The sequence below is a fragment of the Poromitra crassiceps genome (assembly GCF_964638095.1).
Source record: "Poromitra crassiceps genome assembly, chromosome: 1".
Taxonomy (NCBI): Eukaryota; Metazoa; Chordata; class Actinopteri; order Beryciformes; family Melamphaidae; genus Poromitra; species Poromitra crassiceps.
In genome coordinates, this window is record NC_139623.1 from 51,451,153 (window position 1) to 51,476,246 (window position 25,094).

General features: G+C 45.0%; 1 protein-coding gene across 1 annotated transcript in view; it reads right to left on the bottom strand.

Annotated features, from left to right (window-relative positions):
- Nucleotides 1-4,143: 4,143 nt before the first annotated feature.
- Nucleotides 4,144-25,094, bottom strand: part of LOC310786742 (transmembrane gamma-carboxyglutamic acid protein 3-like) — a gene marked incomplete at both ends in the record, with an annotated part of 62,675 nt that continues 41,724 nt past the window's right edge. Inside the window, 3 exons of the mRNA XM_083648017.1 lie at nt 4,144-4,414; nt 5,263-5,552; nt 9,084-9,244. Of these exons, the coding sequence (XP_083504143.1) occupies nt 4,144-4,414; nt 5,263-5,552; nt 9,084-9,244 (722 nt within the window). The remainder of the gene's footprint in view (nt 4,415-5,262; nt 5,553-9,083; nt 9,245-25,094) is intronic.

The following is a 25,094-nucleotide window of genomic DNA, read 5'->3' on the forward strand; positions in this document are numbered from 1 at the left end:
TTCATGATTGGTTGGGTTTAGGCATGAGGAGTCATGATTGGTTGGGTTTAGGCATGAGGAGTCATGATTGGTCCCTCTGGCCGATCCAGAGTGATTTAAAGAGAGGGTGGTGCCAATGAAGGGCTACAATGCTTGATAGTCACATGACTCACGTATGAGTGTGTGCGAGGGAGTATGTTCCAGGAAGTATGTTTGAATGCATAAAATAAAGCTGATACTATACAATTAGATTCTTTAAACGTCTTACACTTTCAAAGTACATCACAAACAGTCCATTATGCTGCAACTCTACAGCACTGCTTAATCCAGAACCTTACTTCCAGGAACTATTGCGAAGTAAAAAAAAAAGAAGTCCATTGGAGTACATGGAGATGAAGCAACTCATATCTCTATGACTCTGGGCCGATCCATTCTAGCACCAACCATGTGTTACATCACCTGAAAACCTTTTATTGCTGTTTGGCTTTGTAGAGCAGAATTATGCGTTGGCCCGACTAAAAAACATAGCAGACATGTGCAGGTTGGCTAGAAAAACAGTATATACCTGGTTTCAACTTTTTCAACATCTCCAGCATAAAGAGATAAACTGCTGCAGGAAAAAGGCCTTCACAGAGTAGATTTGGTCCTCTGGTTAATGGTAAGACTGGTGGTCGTAGTAAGCTAGCACATATTGCAAGCCATAAGAGTACATTTTGGCAACAAATTAACCCGCCTCCATTGTCTCCTTTCTATCATGGCACAGGGCTGATGGAAGCATCACTTAGTAAGTTTGTACACATGTTTAGCTCATACAGTTAAATCACCCCTCTCAGGAGAGCGCTACTTGGCGACACATGTATTTACTTTGCCTTTTTAAGCTCTCACATCAACATAAGGCCATGGTCGGCATGTATTCTTGAGGCATGTTTTCTAGGGATGAAAATATATCTTAAAGAGCGTGGTACAGGTTAAAAAAATTGAATTTACAGTTAGGACTCAAGATTATTATGAAAAACTATCTTTGACCACTGACCTAAAAAATATGGACAGAGCTATCCCATTGATTTTGGGCTCCCGTTTTGAGTTGAAGTGGTGCCATCGCCATCTTGATTTTTCATCAGCAGAGTGAGAGGGAATGGGTTGAGTCCTTGCACAGCTCACGTGAGATTGGGGTTTCCCAGAGCCGCAGCTCCGCCTGCTATTGGTCAGTGATCGGCAAGCTGTGGGATCACTGGACAGGCGACCTGTCAATCACCCCCTTTTCTATCATCTATTTTACTCCAAACGGGCGAGTTATATAAAAAATTACCCCCCTACAGATGTTATGAAAATTTGAAATTAGCTATATAGACCAAAACCGTGTCAGGGACCAGGCTGTAAAGATGCTTAATCACGTGGGGGTGAACGGGAACGACGGGACTTCTGAGACCTGCCTCAACTGGCCATTCAAGAATTACAGCTTTCATGGTTACTTCCTGGTCCTCGTGGGAAAACCTTGTGCCTTGTCCACTGATTTTGACCCTCTGGTACGATAATTCAACACTGCCCACAATGCATTTTGGCACTGAAGCAAGCAGGAGAAAAATCCGCAATGCTATTTCCCCCCAAGGCAAATGTTAGTTTGGGTTCTATAAAGGTTAATATCTACGGTTAATATGGCACTTTATGAAGTTGAAATAGTTTTAGTAGTCAAACATAACTAGTAGACCCCCTATATGCAATCGGTTTTTCAAAATAACGCCTATTTGGAAATATAATTTTGGAGAACCAGAGGCCGCAAAGCCAACCGACCATCTCAGCTCCTGTAACCCGGCTCCAGACTGCTCTCAGGCGGATAACAGAGGCTCAGCGTACGGAGGTAATGATCCGAGGAAACATGTGTTTGCTATCAGTCGACTTCTCTCCCTCATGAATTCCATTCATGATGAGATTATCTGATCCAGCGCAGCTGTTGTGGATTACTCTTTAAGACACTAACTAGCACCACCTGGGTGCAATTGCGCCTGCACGCTGATTGGCCGGACCCGGCTATATAATCTACTCTCAGGTGCGGCGCCCTTGCTCTTCTGATTTCCAGCGAGCAGACGTATGTTGTCGTGTGAGACTGAAGTAGACATGTGTGTAGGACAGAGAAGGCGTAGCCATAGCCTACTTACTTAGAGTAGAGAGCTGGTCGCGAGCGGCTCCTCTCAGGGCGCATGCTTTTAGTGTTGTCCACGCACTTACTTGGCTGTTGTGTTGTTGTGACTGGAATTCGCCCACGGCGGAGGAACGTTGCAGCAGCAAAAGCAGGCGGCGGCAGGCGGCAGCGGTAGCAGCGAGTCTGCGGTCCGTGTGCTGTGTAGTGTCTTAAAGAGTAATCCACGACAGCTGCGCTGGACCAGATAATCTCATCATGAATGGAATTCATGAGGGAGAGAAGTCTCGCTCAGGAAACCTTGGTTACATCGTAACCATCCGATCCGTCACGTGTTATGTTCGATTTGTGGGTTTTCAGGCATGCGTGCCAGCTGCTATACAAAGATGAGTCTAGATGCAGCTATGTGTGGGGGTAAAACAAAAAACAAGAGAGACATAAAAGTCCCACATATTAATGCAAATGGTCTCTAACCTGCACCATGCTCTTTAAGATGGAGTAGGGCTGGGTAAAAAAAAATATATATATTTTTTTCCGATGCAAATCAATATTCATTTGAAGGAACTGATTCATGAATCCCAATATCGATCTTTTAATATAATGCCGTGGAGATCAAATGCAAGGAGATCTCGTAAAATTCCGCCGGGCACTTCACTGCAGCTGCCCATAGAGGAGGACGAGCCAGGATGGGAAAAATGCGGAGGACAAATTTCACTCGGCCTCTAAGCATGTGTGTGTGTGTGTGTGTGTAATGTGTATGTGCAAGCATTGGTGCTATAAAGACGGGGTTGTCCGTCCTGTACCTTATCTGTAAACATCAATATTTTTAATAACGCACCAGGTTAACGCACCCGGAGGGTTCGTTGTACAATTTACAGCATTCGTTCTTTGAGAATCTTTCATATCCAAGCAAAATTGGTATTCTAACTCAAATATCGATATCGAATCGCATCGTATCGAATCGTAAGTTGAATCGAACTGGGATCTTGTGTATCAGAATCGTATCGAATAGGGAAAGCAGTGGCGACACAGCCATAACTAGGAGGACGACTAGCTAATCGATAAATCGTGGGTGGGGGGAAAGAAGCATAAATGCAGGGATTGTTCTTACAGCAAGTGAACAACAGCTGGCGTGGAGGTGTGGAGGGCCGACAACCCCACAACAATCCAGATACAGTCAATAGCACAAGTATTAGGACAGTGAAGTGAGGTTGGTCTCGGTCTCTGCTGAATCATCGAGAGTGTAATACGGATTTGGCAATAGAGGATGATCTTTGGAGGGGAGAGGTTTTTGTTTCATTTCATCTGTGCAAATAAATAAACGAATAAAAACATCTGAAACCTCAATGAAATCAGACAAAAATAAATAAATACCTTTGGCTCAGTGTCCCAATACTTCCACTATGGACTATATAAAGAGTTCCTACTTTATGCACAGCACTAATAGTGACAGTATTACCAGCACATTCAGAGAACAGTGAAAACACTGATACATAAGAAAGTGTTAATCCCACGCTGCCCACCAGTTGCCGTGGAAACCCTACAGTCACACAGCTTGTTGAGCGATTGCAGGAGCCGACGTTAGCTCCACATCCACAGCTCCTTCCCGTGTGTTGGACGGAAACCTGGCTGCTTCTCTAGGCTGCTACAAGGGCCAACGAGTGGTCATCTTCTTGCCCAGTCCTCTCCCCGCACCTTGTTCTACTTCTTCTCGGCACTGTGGCTGCGACGGGCAGGAGGTCTGGCATCAGGTGCTTGCCAAAGGAAAGAGGAAAGATGTCATCTCCAGCTCGGTGCTCGGGCTGCTTCCCTCAAAACCAAGAGAATAATCCTGCGTGTTCTCATGAGCTGAGGGGGGTAGACTGGCTTTAAGCTTGCACCTCCGGGGGAAACAAAGGACAGGGTTGGGCAAATTTTAGGTGCAGAAAAAAAGTAGGAGTTGGAGCAACTAGCAGCGAGCCAACCGAAGCAGAAACCTCTTCTCCACATTGACCTTACAGGGTCTGCCGGCGTACTTGGCCTCTGTTTCACTTCTCCTTGACGATCTCCTGGTATGTGGGTGGGGGGTCGCTGTAGGAGGGCGCCGAGGTCTCATCGCCGCTGCTCTCCAGGTGTCCCGTCACCTCCTCGTAGGAAGGGGGCGGCGTGGCGCCCGACAGCCGCGAGGCCACCGACAGAGAGGAGTCCTGCACGTAGAGGGCGCCAGTGTTCTGCTGGTGAACGGGCTGGGAACAGGCTCCGCCTCGCTCCACGTCGCTCACCACCACAGTGGGGCGCGAGCCGGACTCGTAGTGGGAGCTGTCGGAGGCAGTGGTGGGTAGAGTCAACAAAAACAGTACTCAAGTAAAAGTAGTTATACTTTATTATAATTTGACTCAAGTAGAAGTAAAAAAGTACCCATACAAATAATGAGTGGAGTAAGAGTTAAAAAGTATCTCATAAAATACTACTCAAGTAGTGAGTAACTTCATGAGTAAACTACATGCAATTTATTACGGTAACCGGCAGTGATAGTCAACCTGAGGCTCTAGAGCCACGTGTGGCTTCTTTATAGGTAGTTGTGGCTCTTTTAAGACCTACTTAAAATAACTAAATAAATAAAAGTCTAAAAAAGATAAAGGGACGAAATGGAATTTTTTGGATTGTGGCTCTTGCAAAGATTTCTTTTTGGGTCAATGTGGCTCCTGAGTAGGGAAAAGGTTACGGACCAACGTTCTACGACGGTCTGTCGTCGTCCCTTTCTTAACCCTGGAGCATGTGGTGCAAATGTTCGGTTAAGAGATGGGTTTGGATAAACTCATTCTAACTTAATCGGTAGGCTCATAGACTCACCCAACATTAAGCCTCGGACACAGGCTAGTTCCCAGTCAATTACTATTAGATCTTGACCGCTCCGAGTGGCACGCAAAAAAAGAAAAAGAGTCAAACATTTGACTCTGCCCACGTTGAGGTTCTGCACACTGCAGTGAGGGGTACTTGGAGGTGTCAGGACTGTCCCGTTGCTTTTCAAATGTACTCAATCAAGTTGCAGAGTGGGGTGTGTGTACACACTTCTCACTACGAACTCCTCTCTTAGAAGTACAATTTATATAAAAAAAAAAACTGAAGTACTTGTAACCGAGTAAATGTACTTGAGTACTACCCACCTCTGGCTGTCGGAGGAGTGCGTGGCGGCCGTCTCGCGGTGCAGGAGGATGCGCGGCAGGCTGCGCGTGCTGCGGTGGTTAGCCAGGTAGCGGTTGTGGGTGTAGGGGGGGCCCGGGCGGCGGCGGGTGGCTTTCTGCAGCTGACACCTCCAGAGCAGGAACAGGGTGATGATGATGAGCAGAGCCACGCCCAGCAGAGGGACCACCATGTACACGGTGTCAGCCCGCTCAGAGCGCCCCTCGCTGCTGCTGCTCACCGTGTACACACTGCGGCTCTTCCAGAACTCCATCTGCAGGGAGGAGCAGGGTCAAAGGTCATGCACTTTTCCAGAACAACTTCTGCTCCTTCCGAACAGCAGCGTTTAAAGGTATACTATGCAACTATTTCATTTAAAAAAAAAATCCTTATAGAAAGGTTTCCCCGCAAAAACATACATTTTAACCGACTAAATACTGTGGCAGCCAGACACTGCCCCCTGCCTAATTTTGGGGCTGTTTACATATTGTTTTGGCTGTGCCGGGACGTATTTAGGCGGATACATTGTGTAGTAGAGGTTCACGTGGGGGCTGTACAAGGCCCAGTCAATAATATCGCTCACAGCGCAACAGCCAGCCAATAGCATCGCCACGATGTTCTGAAAGGAATCTCTCAGCAGAGCAGAGTCAGTGCGGAGTAATACCAGGGAAATGGAGCTTCTTCCCAGATCGGTTTTGAGCTGTTTGGACCTCATCATTTGATGGTCTGGAGGTGTGTGTGTGTGTGTGTGTGTGTGTGTGTGTGTGTGTGTGTATGTGTGTGTGTTTATTTGTGTTTTTGAACTATCAGAAAGTAACATTTAATCCCTGCATTTGAAGGGTTTACCGGCGCTCTCTCTCTCCACATAAACACAGCCTCGCTCGACCACATAAACACAGAACACACCAAAACAATCTCCCATCGTGGAAATACACACAGGGTGCAGCGTCACTCAACATAAACACACTGTCAAACTATTATATGGGCCAGAAGTGATCGTTTTGAGGGGAAACTTTTGTATAATTATATAATGTTTTTTTTAAATGAAATAGTTGCATAGTATAGGACGAATCAGCGTGACGTCACTGCCACCCAGAAATGCGGAACCCCACGGCAGTTAACTACGTATGAGTTGTGCCTAACAAACATTAATATCTCAAAAACTATACATCAATTATATTTTGACATTCTGAGTGAGAGCAGAATTAGCTCAAGAGTTGTGTATATTATGCATGGCATATCAAGGTGTTTGTGATCTCCACTTTGTGAATGAACCTGATGAAGCACGTCTGCGAAACGCGTTGTTCTTAATCAATCATGTCCCCCCCCCCCATTTTTATTCTCCGTTAGTGCTAATTTTTTAATTTATTTATCCTGGTTGCTGCTCCACCCTCTGCCAATCTGGGGAGAGCTGAAACTGGCATGCTTCCTCTGAGACATGGGCAGTAGCCAGCTGCTTCTTTTCACTTGACAGGGGAAGCTTCACCGGTAGGACATAGCACGTGGGAGGATCACGCTATTCCAACAAGTTCCCCTCCCTCCGAACAGGCACCCCGAACGACCAGAGGAGGCACCACATCCACGACCAGGATATTGCATGTTTTGGTGAAGAGGTTCCTATATGAAGGAAATCCCCAGGAGGCACGGGGAGAACATGCAAACTCCACACAGAAAGGCCCTTTTGACGACCGCACCCAGGCGGCGGGCACTCGAGGACATGCTGTGAGGCGACAGCGCTTACCACTGCACCACCATGCCCCCCTAAATCAAGTCTTTTTGACAAGTTTAGTCATCATCATTGGAGTGTGCGGTCTACATTATGGACTTGTTCCTGACTAGTTGGTGTTTTATATAATACTGTAAATATATGTATATATACATATACATATATACTGTATATATACATATATACATATACATACATATGTATATATATATATATATATATATACACACATACATATACATACATATATACATGTATAGTACTGTACTTTGAAAGGCTAAGACGTTTAAAGAATCAAATTGTATATTATCATCATTCATTTATGCATTCAAATGGATTACCTGGAACTATTCCCCGGCACACACTATAGCTACGTGAGTCACGCATATCACTATATCTATATCACTCTGCTGAAAACCAACCACAACATAGGGGTGTTCGATTTTGCCTAAAAATAAAATTTACGATTTTTTCTCTCAAAACTCGATTTCCATTTTTTTATACTATTATACTTCTCTAAACATTTGTTGTCCTGCAGAGTTCTTTTTTTTCTATTTTATTCACAAGTGACAATTTATGCTTTTACTCTGAAGGCAGAACAGCCCAACTTCCTGTTTTAGCATGCCTAACTTCCTGGCTGTTGCTTGCTAACCTGCAGTCACTTGACACTGGTGGATTTGATCGAGCACTCTGTGCTCTGTAGGAGGGATACTCTTGGTTCGATTACCCTTGCCTGTAGCGTGTGCCTCCGTGACATAATTATATAATTATATTAGCAGTGTCTAAGTGACCACCTGTGCTCTGAGTTATATCTGTACTAGAATAACACAAAGTCACAACAGGTATGCGCAGAGCCAGATTAACACCCCCAGGGGCCCCTGGGCACTGAAGCTCCCAGGGGCCTCCCTACCCATCGTCCCCGCCACCACCCCACTAGGGGTTGCACGTGCATCCGGTGCACCAACGTATAATCGCCAGTGCATTCACTTTCATGTCACCACCTGCTCTCCCTTTAGGTCGTTTTACACTACAACAGACAGCAACAGAGGCAGAAACACTGAAATGATTTAGTCTTATATTTTATTATCTTATTATTATAAACCAAACCTCAAAAATAACATCACCCTCTTTGCTTTGGTCATAGTCTTCAACTAAACCCTAAATATCGCAGTATTAAACATATAAAACACATTTTAATCATATATATATATATATATATATATATATATATATATATATATATTTTTTTTTTAATTGACATTACATTTCCAATACAAAACAGCAGAGGGTGCTGCAGCACCACAAGCACCCCCACTTCCCGCGCCCCTGGTCACCACTTGCCCACAGGCATCCAATGACACTAAATCATCAGACTTAATCTTCTTGGAAACAAATTTTATTTTGTCCTGATTGGTCTTAGATTTGTGTCATAGTTCTGTGGAGCCCAACATGAGCCCGACCAAGAAAAAAAAATAAAATAAAAAAAAATTGAGGGCCCCTTCACACCGAGGGCCCCTGGCCTGGGCACCTGCAGGTTGCCCATATGGTTAATTGGGTTGGCTTTGGGTATGCGGGGAACTGCGATAGCAGTAGTTAGGAGGAAATTCAGACAGACAGGGTCAGTACTGGTAACGTTACAGCCAAGAAGCAGAAGCTACTCGGTGGCCTCACGTGTTGTTTTGTTGTTATGTGAACTATAAAGGCAACATTTCAGTGTCCGGTGATAAAGTCTGTGTTTGTGTGCGCGCGCGTGTGTGCGTGTGTGTGTGTTTTGGTAATCGTTATCTTGCACAGCCCACACTCTGCGCTTTTTGGAGGTGTTGAAATATAAATAAGTTCATTGCGCTGCTCCAGAGAGACTGAGCAGCACGCGTACATGAGAGAGAGCCGCCCCGCCGTAACGTAATTACCCTAGTTAAAGTGTAAATCGATTTTACGATTTTTTAACATCGTCCTAACTAATTAATTCGATTACGATTCAAAATCGATTTATCGAGCAGCCCTACCACAACATAGGATTTTGCCAGTACACCTCTAATGTGAGGCCTAGTCCACCTGCGTACTGAGTGGGAAACTCACCGTCCTCTCTTTGTTCTCGAACACCTCGTTGGCCTCCTCGAAGCTGCAGCTCTCCTCGCCACACTCCCTCTCGATGTTGCCCTGTCTGAACTCCTCCAGGAAGCCGTTGGCTCGGGGGAAGCGCTTGAGGACAGAGTGAGCATCCTGGTCACCTAGGAACGCTGCGCAACCAAAACCAAATGCTATTAATGCTGCCTTCAAATGAAAGTCGCAAACTCTAGCAGTTGACTAGAAGCCACTGAGGCTAACAATTTGGCTAACAATTTAACTAACACTAGCTAGCGAGCGGCTAACTACATTAATGCAGGAAACGTAAGGAAACGCCATTATGGCAGAGGAAACAAGATGAGACTGTTGAGTATATCAACATGTTCTTCAGACATATAAAATGACGCTCTATACGGCTAAAACGACAATATATTTACTTTCCATCCATCTCCAAGAAGAAGAAGAAGAAGAAGAAGAAGAAGAAGAAGAAGAAGAAGAAGAAGAAGAAGAAGAAGAAGAAGAAGAAGAAGAAGAAGAAGAAGAAGAAGAAGAAGAAGAAGAAGAAGAAGAAGAAGAAGAAGAAGAAGAAGAAGAAGAAGAAGAAGAAGAAGAAGAAGAAGAAGAAGAAGAAGAAGAAGAAGAAGAGATGGGCTTACCTGCGGCCATGCTCCCACCTGGCTGCTACTCAATGTCCAGCACGTCACACACCTGAGAGAGGGGAAAAACATGGTCACATGACACTCCTCAGAGAGGGGGAACACCTGGTCACATGACACACCTGAGGGGAAACACCTGCTCACATGACTGACAGGAGCATTAACCCTGCGAGGAGACCCAGCTTTACCACCTTGTCCCGCTAAAGCAGGTGTGTCAAACTAATTTTAGTCCATGAGCCACATGGTGACAACTGGGGAGCCGCGGACCCTGATGGAAGCACAAGACGTGTACAAGGTCTGACATTGTGTCCGACGGCGGCCATTCTGGCCTGAGCTGACACAGTGAGTGAATGAGCCAGTGCCACATGGGACCCAATTTGGTCTCAATTGGGCCAGACAAAGAAAATCAATGCATAATAACCTATCCACTTCCAAATGTCTCTTAGTTTCTTTTAGTGTGCAGATGAGGCCGACAGGTACATTTTAAGAACACAGTTTCACATAGGGTTATCTCAGCTACCATAGGCCTATCCACATTCTTGACAATCAGACTGATTGTCGACAATCAGGCTGATTGTCTGATTCAATCAGATCTGATTGAATCAGACAATCTTTTCACAAAGAAGGCTGGATCTGATGACCATGACTTGTTTTCATTTACAAGACCAGAGGTAAGTTGGTTGAGTTCAAACTGCTGATGCAATCATGCAAAAATCCCCAATCATGCAAACGCTAATTTCACAAGTTGCCAAAACAGGATCTGAAGAATGAAGATGTTTTTAACCGATACGAATGCTCATTCTTTGGTAACGCTTTAGAATACAGCCTGCAAATAAGCATGTAGGGTAACAAGATCTGTACTTATAGGCTAATTACGGGGTACCACACAGTACTTATAGTGTAACTACGGGGTACAAGGAGTGAATTTAGCCTGTAACTAGAGGGTTACAAGATCTGTACTTATAGGCTAATTACGGGGTACCACACAGTACTTATAGTGTAACTACAGGGTACAAGGAGTGAATTTAGCCTGTAACTAGAGGGTAACAAGATCTGTACTTATAGGCTAATTCTACCACACCTGTACAGGGTAACTAGGGGGTTGCGGGATGTATTCTGAAGCTGTGTCAATTCGCCCACACTTACATAAGCCACTTCTTAACATGCAGTGGAATCCGTATTATAGAAGAATAGAGGTAAAGCGCACAACTCCTTGTAAGAAAAACAGACCGGGTGCCTGGATAATGGATAACAATGAAAAAGGAGAGCCGGCACTCACGGTAGGCTAATTTAAAAACAGCCTTTTATTGGGCAGTGAAAAAATTTGGACGTTTCGGCTTCAAGCCTTTGTCAACAATGAGAAAAGAGACATTTTCAGAAATATATATACACACATACATCAAGGAGGGAACCAATCATTATGCAGGGCAGTAATGGAGAATTCAAGGCACCTGTAGTGCACCCAAGGGTGCGGCCATCAGGGCCGTGTGCAAAGAGAAGTTGTGCAATTAGACCTACAGTAGGAAGTAATTGATGACAGACAGGCAAATCTACCATGAGTCAAGAGCCAAATAGCCTACATCACCAAACAATCATAGTAGTCTAATCAACAAAAAGAAAAAGAGAAAACATAAACACTAAACAAATAAAAATAACAAGATCATAACAATAATCATAATAGTGGAGAAAAAGCAAGTCTGTGAACAAATTTGTATCAAAAGAAAACAAGCAGGTTTTAATAAAGAATAATCTTTATAGAAAACAACTTAGAATGAGTTCTTCATTAAGGCCTTTAGGGCTCTCGGTTTGTAATGTGTGTATCCATCTGGCTTCTCTTTGTAATAATGATTGATCTCTGTTTCCTCCTCGCTTAGGTGGGGGGACTACTTCGATTCCCTGGAATTTCAGGGAGCAAACGTCGTGTCCTGCAGAATTAAAGTGTCTAGCCACAGGAGATTTGATGTCTTTATTCCTAATGCAGCTTTTGTGCTCAGAGATTCTGGTTCTTAGTTCCCTGGTAGTTTTCCCAACATAGGATAAACCACAGGGACATTTCAGAAGATAAACTACAAATTTGGTCCTGCATGAAATTCTGTCTTTAATAAAGATGGATTTACCCGTATGAGGGTGACGAAATGTGTCTCCTTTAATCATCGCATTGCACTGAGCACAACTTGTGCAAGGAAAATTCCCACCTGGTAGAGTAGAAAGAAAATTAGTTGGATCCAACTAATGCGGTAGCATCTATCAAAAACAAGAAATGTGATAGGAAACAGCTTTAGCGAATTTGTAACCAAACAAATCAAGTCATATCTGACTTGTTTTAAATTTATTTCTCCCCACAAAAGTTTGATAGCCTATCAGTCAGTCAGCTCCTATCCTCTCCACAGTGTGGATGCACAGTCTGCCTGCCTGACAAATCTGGAGACTTCAAAAAACATGTTTTAACGGAGTCCATTGACAACGAGGGGTGGCAATGTGCCAAAAATGCCTTTGTTAAGCTACATAAAGCCGCGCAGTCAAAATAGTGGTCGGACTGCGTCAATCACTGTGGGTGATTTATTTTATGACATTCAAGTCATATCTGACTAGTTTGAAATGTATTTCTCCCCACAAAACTTTGATAGCCTATCAGTCAGAGTCAGTCAGCTCCTATCCACTCCGCAGTGTGGGCGCACAGTAGCGTCAGGGACGATGAAAATTAATTTGGGGATGGAGCCATACGATAGCCTAAACACGCTCTGCTCATTATGAACAGCGTTAAAAATGACATGCCACACACACACGCACACTAAACAGACATGCGGGCACTGGCAGAGAGACAAACAGGCAGATAGAGCGGCACGCATTGCGCAAAAAGTGTCAGAATGTCGGCTGCTCTTTGTGATAGTTGTTTCATTTGCTTCAGTCATCCTGCTGCCTCGTATTCTCAGGAGCGCGTTTCTGCTCCACTTTTCACTTTCCTTCCCCGCTGCCTCTCTGCAGTCAAGCCAGCCCTCACCTCGGAAAGCACGGTCATTCTAGCGCCCACTTAACAAATCAAGCCGTTTTTGCAGCACTTGAGGAAACCGTGAGTTTGCTCGTTGATATAAGCGATTGCCCGAACGATTCATTAATTAATAAACTAGCGAACGTGAAGTGAGTCACGAACCACACCCGCCCACTCAGACATATGCAGATCATATCGTTCCACTGTTTAACATGACCAGCGCTTGCGTGGAAGCGGATCTTATACCGGTGGTCGAGGTAGATAAGATACGGAGTAGTCTCGGGAGTGCGCGTAGGCCGGCTAATTGTTGTTTAACATGCAGGCCAACCGGCTAGGTGCAGGTTATAATACGGATTCCACTGCATGTTAAGAAGTGGCTATAGTAGGCTAACTAGAGTGTAACTACAGAGCCCTTTTCCCACATGCGCTTTGTACCGCAAAATTACCGGAACGTGGTGTAATGCCTGCATGTGGGAAAGGCGCCGTGCCGGTATAAGCGCGACCCCGTCGTCCCCGACATTTCACCAGTTTTGAGCCAGTCAGAAGAGCGGTATGCTCTTAAGGGGACGCAAGTGGAAACGGGTCCAGTCATTTTCCGCGACAGCGGTCCTTCAATCATGGGCGAAGTGTAGCCTACACACGTTGCTTAATGTTCCAGCGGGCATAATCTAATCATTCGCGCACATTAAAGCAAACTGGCGAAATGATCTTGTGATAGCCTAATAAGAGCAGTATGTCAGCTTGCTGATTTCCGAAGGCAACCCCGGACACATCAAACGAAGCCAGTCTGTAAAAAGTGCTTCAACGCGACGCAGGTGAACGGATAAACATCGAACCAGCAACTATTTCTCTCAGACACGGATCCCAACTTCTTCAAAGTGCATCATCTAATCATTCGCGCACATCAAAGCAAACTACTTCCACATTTCGCTTCGTGCATTTGCTTTCTCTACATACATAGGCTACAAGCGTTGGGCAGCTTGCCTTGCAAGCCTCTGCCATTCTCGCTTTGTCTGTCCTGTGTCAGGCTGCTGCGAAGTACGGAGGACTGAGTGAAGTTTTGCCGACCCCCCAAATAAGTGTAAATAATGTAAAACAGCCGACTAGCGCAAGCGGCTAACGCTAGCCTGCATGTTAAAAACCATTGTGTACCGATAACGCTGGAGTAACTCATAAAACACATATTTTCTGAACTTACTTCAGTCCCCAACCAACGTTAATTCCTCACGCACCTTTCTCAAAACAATGTTCTTTTTATTGCGGTCCATCGATATGTCTGGTAGCCAGCACAGCCCCCCCAACCTCCAGGCAGCCACTACCCGTGCTAAGAGCCCCTGTCCTGGCCCCACACACCCAGCACAGTCACCCAGACCTCCAGGCAGCGTTAGATAACAGATGAAGCCGTGTGTCTTGTCTATGACGATAGATCTATAAGAGCCTGTCCAGCCAATGACGGCTTGAGACTGGCTGCCACAGCTGTCAATCATCCATTTTTATATGTCAAATAACTACTTAAAAACAAACTGATCAGAAAAATGACCACTTGCACAAGCATTAGCGTGATAATATATCTAAAATGATACAAACCACCTTTGGGAAAGAATTATCTGTCGTACACTGTGATTGTTCCGGTTGTCCATTTCCCCATCCACTAACATGGGGAGGCGGGCCTTGTGACCTATACTGGCACCTGCCGCCAGAGCGGCGATCTAACATGCAGCGGCTTCACTGAACGGGACCTGAGCTGCACCCCGTGAATACACCTGATGACAGATCAAAACCCCAAAAGCATTCTACAGAGATGATCAATGAAGATTCGCTCTATCTAAGAAGATGACATCAAAATCACAAAACCCTTCTACAGAGATCAGTGGAGTAACGTCATTGCCATGGGCCCCGGTGCAAATATTTGCTCTGGGCCCTACCTAACAATTAGGCTATATTGTTATAGAAAATATGGACTCACTCATTATTTTTTCGTCAGGCAAATTGTTAGCCGTCTATTGTGCGTTAGCAGTAGGCCTACCCCCCGAAGGACCCAAAACAACAACAACAAGAGCCATGCTACGTGAAAGGATATTCCTCCAGCTCCATATATGGTCAATGATGTCACCAGAACCTCACAGGAGACTCCGCTGACACGTTGGAAAGAGAACGCGTTCGTATTTTCCATTACGATGATGCCAATCCACTGAATCCAGTAAACTAAACGTAAAGCTAATAGCATTCGTTAGCCTAGTAAGCTACATGAAGGCAAGTGCTGACTGCATAATACAGCATGGAAGTGTATTTGGAGTGGGACTGCAGCAGAAAGCGTAAGTACGTTACGTCTCCCCAAAGCGAGACTCGCTCTTCATGGGCCCTTGACAGTGCTGTTAGCACCAGCCTGTTACACACCGTAACACATGCTGTTACCAGCCTGTTACACACTGTAACACATGGTGTTACCAGCCTGTTACACACCGTAACACATGGTGTTACCAGCCTGTTACACACCGTAACACATGCTGTTAGCACCAGCCTGTTACACACCATAACACATGGTGTTACCAGCCTGTTACACACCGTAACACATGGTGTTACCAGCCTGTTACACACCGTAACACATGCTGTTAGCACCAGCCTGTTACACACCGTAACACATGGTGTTACCAGCCTGTTACACACTGTAACACATGGTGTTACCAGCCTGTTACTCACTGTAACACATGCTGTTACCAGCCTGTTACACACCGTAACACATGGTGTTACCAGCCTGTTACACACCGTAACACATGCTGTTACCAGCCTGTTACACACCATAACACATGCTGTTACCAGCCTGTTACACACGGTAACACATGGTGTTACCAGCCTGTTACTCACTGTAACACATGCTGTTACCAGCCTGTTACACACCGTAACACATGGTGTTACCAGCCTGTTACACACCGTAACACATGCTGTTAGCACCAGCCTGTTACACACCGTAACACATGCTGTTAGCACCAGCCTGTTACACACCGTAACACATGCTGTTACCAGCCTGTTACAGACCATAACACATGGTGGTCAGTGAAATTTGGTGAAATTTGGTTTTTGACTTCGACCCATCTGAGGCATGTCCTTCCCACTATCATTGATTTTTATGCACGGGCAGCCCCCGTTTAGCCCTGCACTGGCAAATATAGGCTACTATAAATATAGATGGAGAGGGGTTGGGTGATGGGGTGATGGTGGTGGTGGTGGTGGGGGTTTCCATAGCAACAGAGATGGAGATAGGAGAGGCTGTGAATGCTAACTCGAATAATTAGGATACAGAGGAAGAAGAAGCCAGTACACGGGATGTCTTAATATGTTATAGCTGTGTCCCGGAATACCAGGACTCTGATATGTGAGACGCGCGCGCACACACACACACACACACACACACACACACACACACACACACACACACACACACACACACACTCTCTCTCTCTCTCTCTCTCTCTCTCTCTCTCTCTCTCTCTCTCTCTCTCTCTCTCTCTCTCTCAAAGCCTAACCATCAGGTCAGCCATCCTAGTAGAATAATATCACTGTAGCTCTGAAAAACAGCAGATGACCTCAGTTAGCCTACATCTAAATCACATAAAGGCAGACATAATGAATAGCCAAAGGACATTTTTGTTTTTTAATCATTTTAAAGTAGAGAGAGCATGAAACAGCTTGAGTGTGTCCTGAAGCTCTCAGCGCCTTCTCCCGCTTCTATAACTGCACATGAAAAATTCATAATCAGACACACGTTGAGTTAGTCATTTCCTCTCTCAAAGGCTGAGTGTCCTGTTTAAACACTACATGTAAAACCTTGAAATGATATATTGACGTTATAAATCTATACAAGCCTGTCCATAACGGTGTCACTGTCAGTTAGTTTAGGGTGAAATAGAGTAAAAAATCCCTACCTTCCTTCACACAGCCTGAGAAAAGCCTTTTCCCTTCCATCCCTGACTCCAGCCAGGGAACTCCCACATGAGTCACTAACCAGGCTGTGCCTGATGTGAGCAAGGACCAATAGGAGAGGTGGATTCCCCATGACTGACCAATCACAACCGCGATATGACATGGAAGGCAGGGAGAGAGAGAGGGGAAAGAAACAAATGAGACTGCTTGCCTGTCTGAAGTGTCTGAACGGGCGCGGGGGTCCATAAAATTAACGAACGGTTAATTTGAATTCGTAACCATGACAACAATGAGGAGAATGTGTGATCTGTGAACGAGTCTCATGCATGTTTCTGTGTCTCGGCGGGTGTGACGGAGTCTGCTTGGAAAGTCGGTCAGATTTCTGCCAAGCCACACCTTAGACCGAAGAACTACATTTCCCAGCATGCTCAGGGCGAGTTGGCGCCACTACGCACGTGGTCCGATTTCGATGGCCGATTCGTGCAGAAACGCTTTTCTGACAAAGTGCGCGTTCGCGCAGAGTGAAACGATTTACGGCAGCTGTAAACAGTTGCTAGGCAGAGCAAAACGGTTTACGGCTGTAGCAGCAGACCCAAAACAGCTGTTCTCGCTACTTTCTGCTCTCGTGAACATCTCTCGTTATATTCTAACAGTTTGTTTGAAAGTAATTTGGTAATTTTGTGGTTATGGCCGAAGTGGCTGCCGAAGTGGCTACCGTTTCATTTCACTTCCTGATCTGCCCCGGCCCGCAGACAGACTAATCATCAAGACAACACTCGTCGATTCACTCGGCGTTCAAGCGAGACTACTCGGCATTGGTCTCGTCTACTATTAGAGGTACGATGTGAGGCATCGATATTAGATTTAGACTGTTTAAAGGCCCATTCCGTTGGTTTTGGCGAGAAATAAATGTGCACAAAGTGTTTAGCACTGAGTGAATGCGCCTTGATGTAACTTAAAAATGGCGACCTTTCTTTCTTCTTTCTTTCTTTATTGGTTTATTGTGACGGGACAGTGCACATTAATGGACATGTTCAGAAATACAGAAGCCTCTATATACAAAAACATGTAAATATGCCGGAGTTAGCTAATGCTAATTTACATCCGTTGTCCCCAATAAATATCAAAACAGTCACTCATTTCATTCATTCAACGCACAGACTGAAATATACATGTAACGTGTCATCGCAAAAGATACCACAGCATTACAGACATCAAAATTACAGCAAAAACAGACAGGATGTACGCAACAAACTGATATACCTGTAGCGTGTCATCGCAAGAGATACCACACATTACAGACATCAAAATTACAGCAAAACACAGACAGGATGTACATGCAGCATGTCAGTGCTAAAAGAAGAATACTACACCTTCCATTCGACAGGTTACAAGATAACAATACATAGAAACAATATGAAGGCTACTCTACTCTCTCTTAAGTGTTACACTTAAGTGGTGAAGTGCCTAGTGCAGGAAGAGAAGAAGATTTGGAAGGCAGCTATTAAGCTAGTGTTCACAAATTTGGTTTGTTTTAAGCCATATTTTGAGCTGGCTTTTGAATGCCGCAAAAGTGGGGCTTTCCCTAATAGCCATAGGAAGTGTGTTCCAGCTAGTGCTGCCATTGATCGACCAGGTGTTTTTTGAGAACGTGGATTTTCTAGCTTGGACTTCGCAGTCCCCCCTAGCTGCTGCCCTTGTGCTCAAATTTCTATTCTTCCTTCTAATGAACTCCCCTAGAGGAGGAGGAGCCAAGCCGTGTAAACATTTATAGATTAGACACGTGCTTTTAAATGTTCTAAAATTGTTAAAGCTAAGGAGCTGATATTTCTCTAGGATTTCACAGTGATGATGTGATTGTGGTTTTTTGTCAAACACCTTGATGGCTTTTTTATAGAGCTGTTCAAGGGGTTTGAGCACAGTGACACCAGCGAAGGACCAAACAGTGGAGCAGTAGTCTATGTGAGAGAGGATCATACAGTGGAGATAGGCTTTAGCCGCATCCGTTGTGATAAAGGGCCTGATTTGTTTGAAATTCTGTATGTTAAATCTAACTGTATTGGACACCTTTTTTACATGTTTTTTGAAAGTGAGGTTAGAGTCCAAAATAACTCCAAGGTACTTGAACTGTGGTACCAGTTCCAGTTCTTCTCTCTCCAGGAATACATAGGATCTGCTCAACTTATTTGGTCGCTTGGTGAACATCATACATACAGTTTTCTTTGTGTTGAGCATGAGACATGAGTCTCGTAACCATGCTTGTACCTGGGCCAATGCACTAGTTAGCTTGGATGCAGTTAACATGGCATCCTTACCTTGCGCAATGATGGCTGCATCGTCAGCATACATCAGGACGCCTAATTCCTTACAAACATCTGGGAGGTCATTTATATATAAGGAGAACAGTAAAGGCCCTAAAATAGATCCTTGAGGGACACCGACATGATTGTTAAGGTAAGTAGATTTAACACCGTCAACAGAGACACACTGTGTTCTGTTTGAAAGATATGACTTGAACCATAACAAAGCATCCGCTGAGAAATTGAAATAAGAGAGTTTAGATAGTAGAACCTGATGGTTGACAGTGTCGAAAGCCTTCTTGAGGTCAAGAAATACAGTTCCTACACATGGATTTTTGTCTAAAAGGCACTTAACCCTTTCAGTGAAAAGGCAGTTCGCCGTTTCAGTGGAGTGGTTAGCCCGGAATCCAAACTGCATTGGATGTAACATGGAGGGGCCATTGTCAAGATGTGAAATCAATTGGCTCGCAATCCATTTCTCCGCGATCTTAGAGATGATTGGCAGGATGCTTATAGGCCGATAGTTGGCCACAAGCGTTTTGGACCCGGATTTAAAAATGGGTGCCACGGTAGCTACTTTCCATGATGATGGAACTGAATTTTGACTGATTGACTGATTGATCATGATGGTGATGGGGCATTTCTCTCAGACCAGCCATTCAGAAGATAGTTGGAAAAACCGCAGTTTCGAAGTGGATAGGATCTCCCGCCACAGCTAGAGGATGTGACGTCTCGCGCGTTCACGAGCTTGTCTCTTGTCCTAGACGCTAACAGGAAATGGCTGAAGTAGCTTTTAACGTTACGTTCATCGCTAGCTGCTAGCTAAAGGAAACAACAACACAGACTCCAGAAAAAGTCCAGACTAAATAAATAAATATTTATCTAATGAAGCCCGTCTGGCCAGACAGCAGCAATGTGACCGACATCGGGGGAAAACTAGAGTCAGGACTGTGTTTTCGGTTCATGAAGGGAACTAGCTGCTTGTAGCTACTGTAATGTGGTTTTGACCAGATAACGTTAGCTGCTTGCTAATGGATTTTCAAGATTCAAGATTTTTACTGTCACTCCGTAGTACAAGTATCTGACCATCAGAAACTCTGCTAACATTACCGTCTTGTGTGAAGTAATGCAACCCTAACGTTACTACCGTTATGCTTATGGTCATGGAACATTATTGTTTGACTGTAGTTAGCTGCGGTTGTGAGTCTGCCTATTAGAACCATAACGTTAGCTTGATGCTATACGCGGCTAACTAATAGATTTAGCTATATTTATAGAAATTACCACCAGCCCCACTAATAACGTTACTGTCTTGTGTTGATAATGAATCTAACAGTCGGAAATATGCCTAACGTTAGCCTACTGTCTGTTATGCTTACGGTACATTGTTTGACTGTTCAGTTTGGTCAACTCCAGGCATTACACGGTACCGTACATACAGGGGGAGCAGGCTATTTCCTGGCTTGTGCTAACATGAGTATCCACTTCCCGCAGCCAGCGCGGGAGCATCTATCAAAAACAAGAAATGTGATAGGAAACAGCTTTAGCGAACTTGTAACCAAACAAAAACAAATCAAGTCATATCTGACTAGTTTTAAATTTATTTCTCCCCACAAAAGTTTGATAGCCTATCAGTCAGTCAGCTCCTATCCTCTCCACAGTGTGGATGCACAGTCACACAACACTGCCTGCCTGACAAATCTGGAGACTTCAAAAAACATGTTTTAACGGAGTCCATTGACAACGAGGGGTGGCAATGTGCCAAAAATGCCTTTGTTAAGCTACATAAAGCCGCGCAGTCAAAATAGTGGTCGGACTGTCGTCAATCACTGTGGGTGATTTATTTTATGACATTCAAGTCATATCTCTGACTAGTTTTAAATGTATTTCTCCCCACAAAAGTTTGATAGCCTATCAGTCAGAGTCAGTCAGCTCCTATCCACTCCGCAGTGTGGGCGCACAGTAGCGTCAGGGACGATGAAAATTAATTTGGGGACGGAGCCGTACGATAGCCTAAACACGCTCTGCTCGTTATGAACAGCGTTAAAAATGACATGCCACACACACACGCACACTAAACAGACATGCGGGCACTGGCATAGAGACAAACAGGCAGATAGAGCGGCACGCATTGCGCAAAAAGTGTCAGAATATCGGCTGCTCTTTGTGATAGTTGTTTCATTTGCTTCAGTCATCCTGCTGCCTCGTATTCTCAGGAGAGCGCGTTTCTGCTCCACTTTTCACTTTTCTTCCCCCGCTGCCTCTCTGCAGTCAAGCCAGCCCTCACCTCGGAAAGCACGGTCATTCTAGCCCCCACTTAACAATTCAAGCCGTTTTTGCAACACTTGAGGAAACCTTGAGTTTGCTCGTTGATATAAGCGATTGCCCGAACGATTCATTAATTAATAAACTAGCGAACGTGAAGTGAGTCACGAAGAGCCACACCTGCCCACTACGGATATGCGGATATTAACCTGCAGCTGTTTAACATGAGCTGCGATTGTGTGGAAGCGGATCTTATACCGGCGGTCGAGGTAGATAAGATACGGAGTCGCGGGAGTGCACATAGGCCGGCTAATTGTTGTTTAACATGCAGGCCAACCGGCTAGGTGCAGGTTATAATACGGATTCCACTGCATGTTAAGAAGTGGCTTATGTCAACACTGACCCCGTGGATTGAAACAGGGGTCACCGGAGCCTTGACCCTCCTCAGGTCCACCACTAGCTCCTTTGTCTTTGACACGTTGAGCTGCAGGTGGTTCAGCTCACACCATGTGACAAAGTTGGCCACCACATCCCGATACTCATCATCGTCGCCATCTTTGATACATCCCACTATCGCAGAGTCATCAGAGAACTTCTGAAGGTGGCAAGGCTCTGTCTGGTAGGTGAAGTCCGTGGTGTAGATGGTGAAGAAGAAGGGAGAGAAGACCATCCCCTGTGGTGCTCCCGTATTGCTGACCACTCTGTCTGACACACAGTTCTGCAGGCGCACATACTGTGGTCTGCCAGACAGGTAGTCCACAATCCAGGCCACCAGGGGGGCATCCACTCACATCGCTGTCAGCTTCTCACCCAGTAGAGCCGGCCTGATGGTGTTGAAAGCACTGGAGAAGTCGAAGAACATGACTCTCACAGTGCTGGCCGGGTTGTCAAGGTGGGCGTAGGCGCGGTTGGTAAGGTAGATGACCGCATCCTCCACTCCCAGTCGGGGCTGGTAGGCGAACTGGAGGGGGTCAAGGGATGGTTTGACCATAGGCCTGAGCTGCTCCAGGACGAGTTTCTCCAGGGTCTTCATGATGTGGGACATCAAAGCTACCGGCCTGTAGTCGTTGGAGCCACTGGGTCTTGGCTTTTTCGGTACAGGAACGATACAGGACATTTTCCACATCACGGGGACCTTTTGGAGACTCAGGCTCTTATTGAAGATCTAGCACATCACACAGCTGGGGGGCACAGGCTTTGAGCACCATGGGGCTGACGCCATCCGGGCCGGCTGCTTTCCTTGTGTGTAGTCTCAACAGCTGATTCCTCACCTGGTCAGCTGTGATGGTCAGCGTGGGTGGGGGGGGAGTGGCATCATCACTCTGAAGCCCTTCGGGGGGGGGGGGGAGGGGGGTGTGGCCTCATCACTGGGTGACGGTGTATGGCCTGGAGGATGAGGGGGGTTGGGAGGTGGGCCATCAGCCGGGGCCAGAGGGAGAGAGAGGGGGGGGTTGAGCCGTGTGGCGGGGGCTGCTGTTTGTATACTGCAGTCAGGGGAGTCGGGGGAGGGGGCCCCCGGGCCAGCCGTATCAAATCTATTGAAAAACAGATTCAATTCGTTGGCCTGATCAACCCCCCCCTCCACTCCCCCGCCCCCTGCTTTGTTAAAGCCCGTAATGGCTTTCACACCTCTCCACACCTCTCTCATGTTATTCTGCTGGAGCTTTGCCTCAAGATAAAATTGTCCAGGTTGCCGTTTTCAAGTGACTTTTATGAGTTAACGTTACAAAGCAACGAACAGCTCTGCTGTTGCCAGGCAACTGCTTGTGCGCGTGCGAGTATGGTGCCCGCGCGTCAGCTCGTTCACACGCTGCCTGCAGTTACACTAACGGCCACCGGCATCAGTAATAGTGAGTATTGACGGATTGGGCCTTTAATAACAATCAAAAATCTTGCTCGTAGCTGCTTTAAGTGGGCTTCATCATGTCTCTGAACTATTTCTTTGAAAAAGGTCAGTGACAAATAAATCATCTATTGCAAGTTGACAGTGTGCGGGACTCTTTTCACAATTTTATAGACTTTAAGACAATAAACTTGTCTTAGTGTCTGTAGCGTAGCGGTCAGGTCAATATACAGAGATATAAGTAGGAAAGCTAACTAAAGACAATCACAACGTTGCAAGTGCAATCAAATCAAGTAATATATATAGTAATATAAGAAATATAACTGAGTCACTTGGTTTGACCAAGTAAAAAATTTTTTATAAGCATTATACAAAATGTCAATAGAAAAATGAATGGTCGATGAAATCCCTTGGTTTGTATACTGAACACGGAAGAGGCCGTGACTTTGGCACTCTATTTCTGTTGATTGATAAGAAATAAATATTTGTCATATTATTAAATCACCAAATCAAAATATCACGTTGTGTGCCTTTTGGTTAAATCACAACTTAATTAAGTATCCACATAGTATATCAAAAGGTTCCTAATTAAAAAAATGTTTTACAACAATAAACTTGATAGAGCTTTCACATTAAAGTTAAGAGTGCTTCACAATAGACCCTTTTCACGGGGGCCATTTTGTGTCGAAATGGCAGGGTAAACACAGGTGTAGCCTAAGCAAAACACTAATGAGGGTTTCCAAATTCCCGACCGACCAGAGGAGAAGGCAGGGAATCTACCGCTACACTACCCGGACACTCAGAACCTTTCTGACGCTGACGAAGATCAGGATCGAAATGTTGTATTAAACTACGGCTTGGAGTAAGTGTAAACAGCAGGAAGTAACACAGGTGCAAGCAAAACATTAACGAGGACCGTGTCACTGGAACAACTAAATGGATTGGAAGTTGGAAACCCTCATTAATGTTTGCTTGGACCTGTGTTACTTCCTGCCTTTTAGACACAGAATGGCTGCTGGTGAAAAAGGCCCATTGCTTTAAGTTACAGTTCAGAGTGGTTTGGAGAGACTCACTAGGGCTAAAGACAAGGCACTTTACTGCCTCATGGCCTGGATTTGGAAACAATTTGACATTGTGCTGTCTAAAATGCAGGGTACACAGGTGCACTGCAACCACAACATTAATGAGGGCCCCAGCACCGGAAAACCTGAATGGTTTCGAAGTTCCAAACCCTCGTTAATGTTTTGGTTGCACCTGTATTTACCCTGCCTTTTAGACACAAAATGGCTGCTGTGAAAAAGGCCTAGTTCACCCCACTCTACCCACCCTCATCCCAGTTGAAACCACTGTTGAAGCACAGGTGAAGTTAGTTGATATAACACACAGGGAGGTTAGGGCTTGGTTAAAATAAAATAAAATATTGAATCGATATTTATTTGAAGGAACTGATAAAAGTAAAGAGAATTATAGACCAATTGCTCTAGCCAGCATACTCTCTAAAGTACTGGAGAGAATTTTACTGGAGAGAATTGAAATGTATATTCTTACCACTGATAATCAGTATGGTTTTAAACACAAACATGGAACGGACATGTGTATTTTTGCTTTGAAAGAATTAATAACCAAGTACAGGAGCCAAAACTCAACAATGTTTACTTGTTTTATAGATGCCTCCAAGGCCTTTGACAGAGTCAAACATAACATACTTTTTAATAAATTGTCGAACTGTGGAGTTCCAAGGCTCATCCTTAGAATTTTAGCATTCTGGTATGCGCATCAGAAAATGCAGGTGTCTTGGGGGAACTCTGTGTCTTCTCAGTTTACTGTGTGGAACGGGGTGAGACAGTGGGGAATCCTTTCTCCCTTTTTTTATAATGTTTATACGGATGACTTGTCCAAACATCTAAATAATGTGCAATACTGGCTGCCTTGTTGGTGAATTTATTTTCAATCACCTTATGTATGCGAATGATTTAGTTGTGTTCTCGCCGTATAGTGCCGGCTTACAGTACAACAGCTGCTTAACATATGTTCTCTCTATGGGGCAGA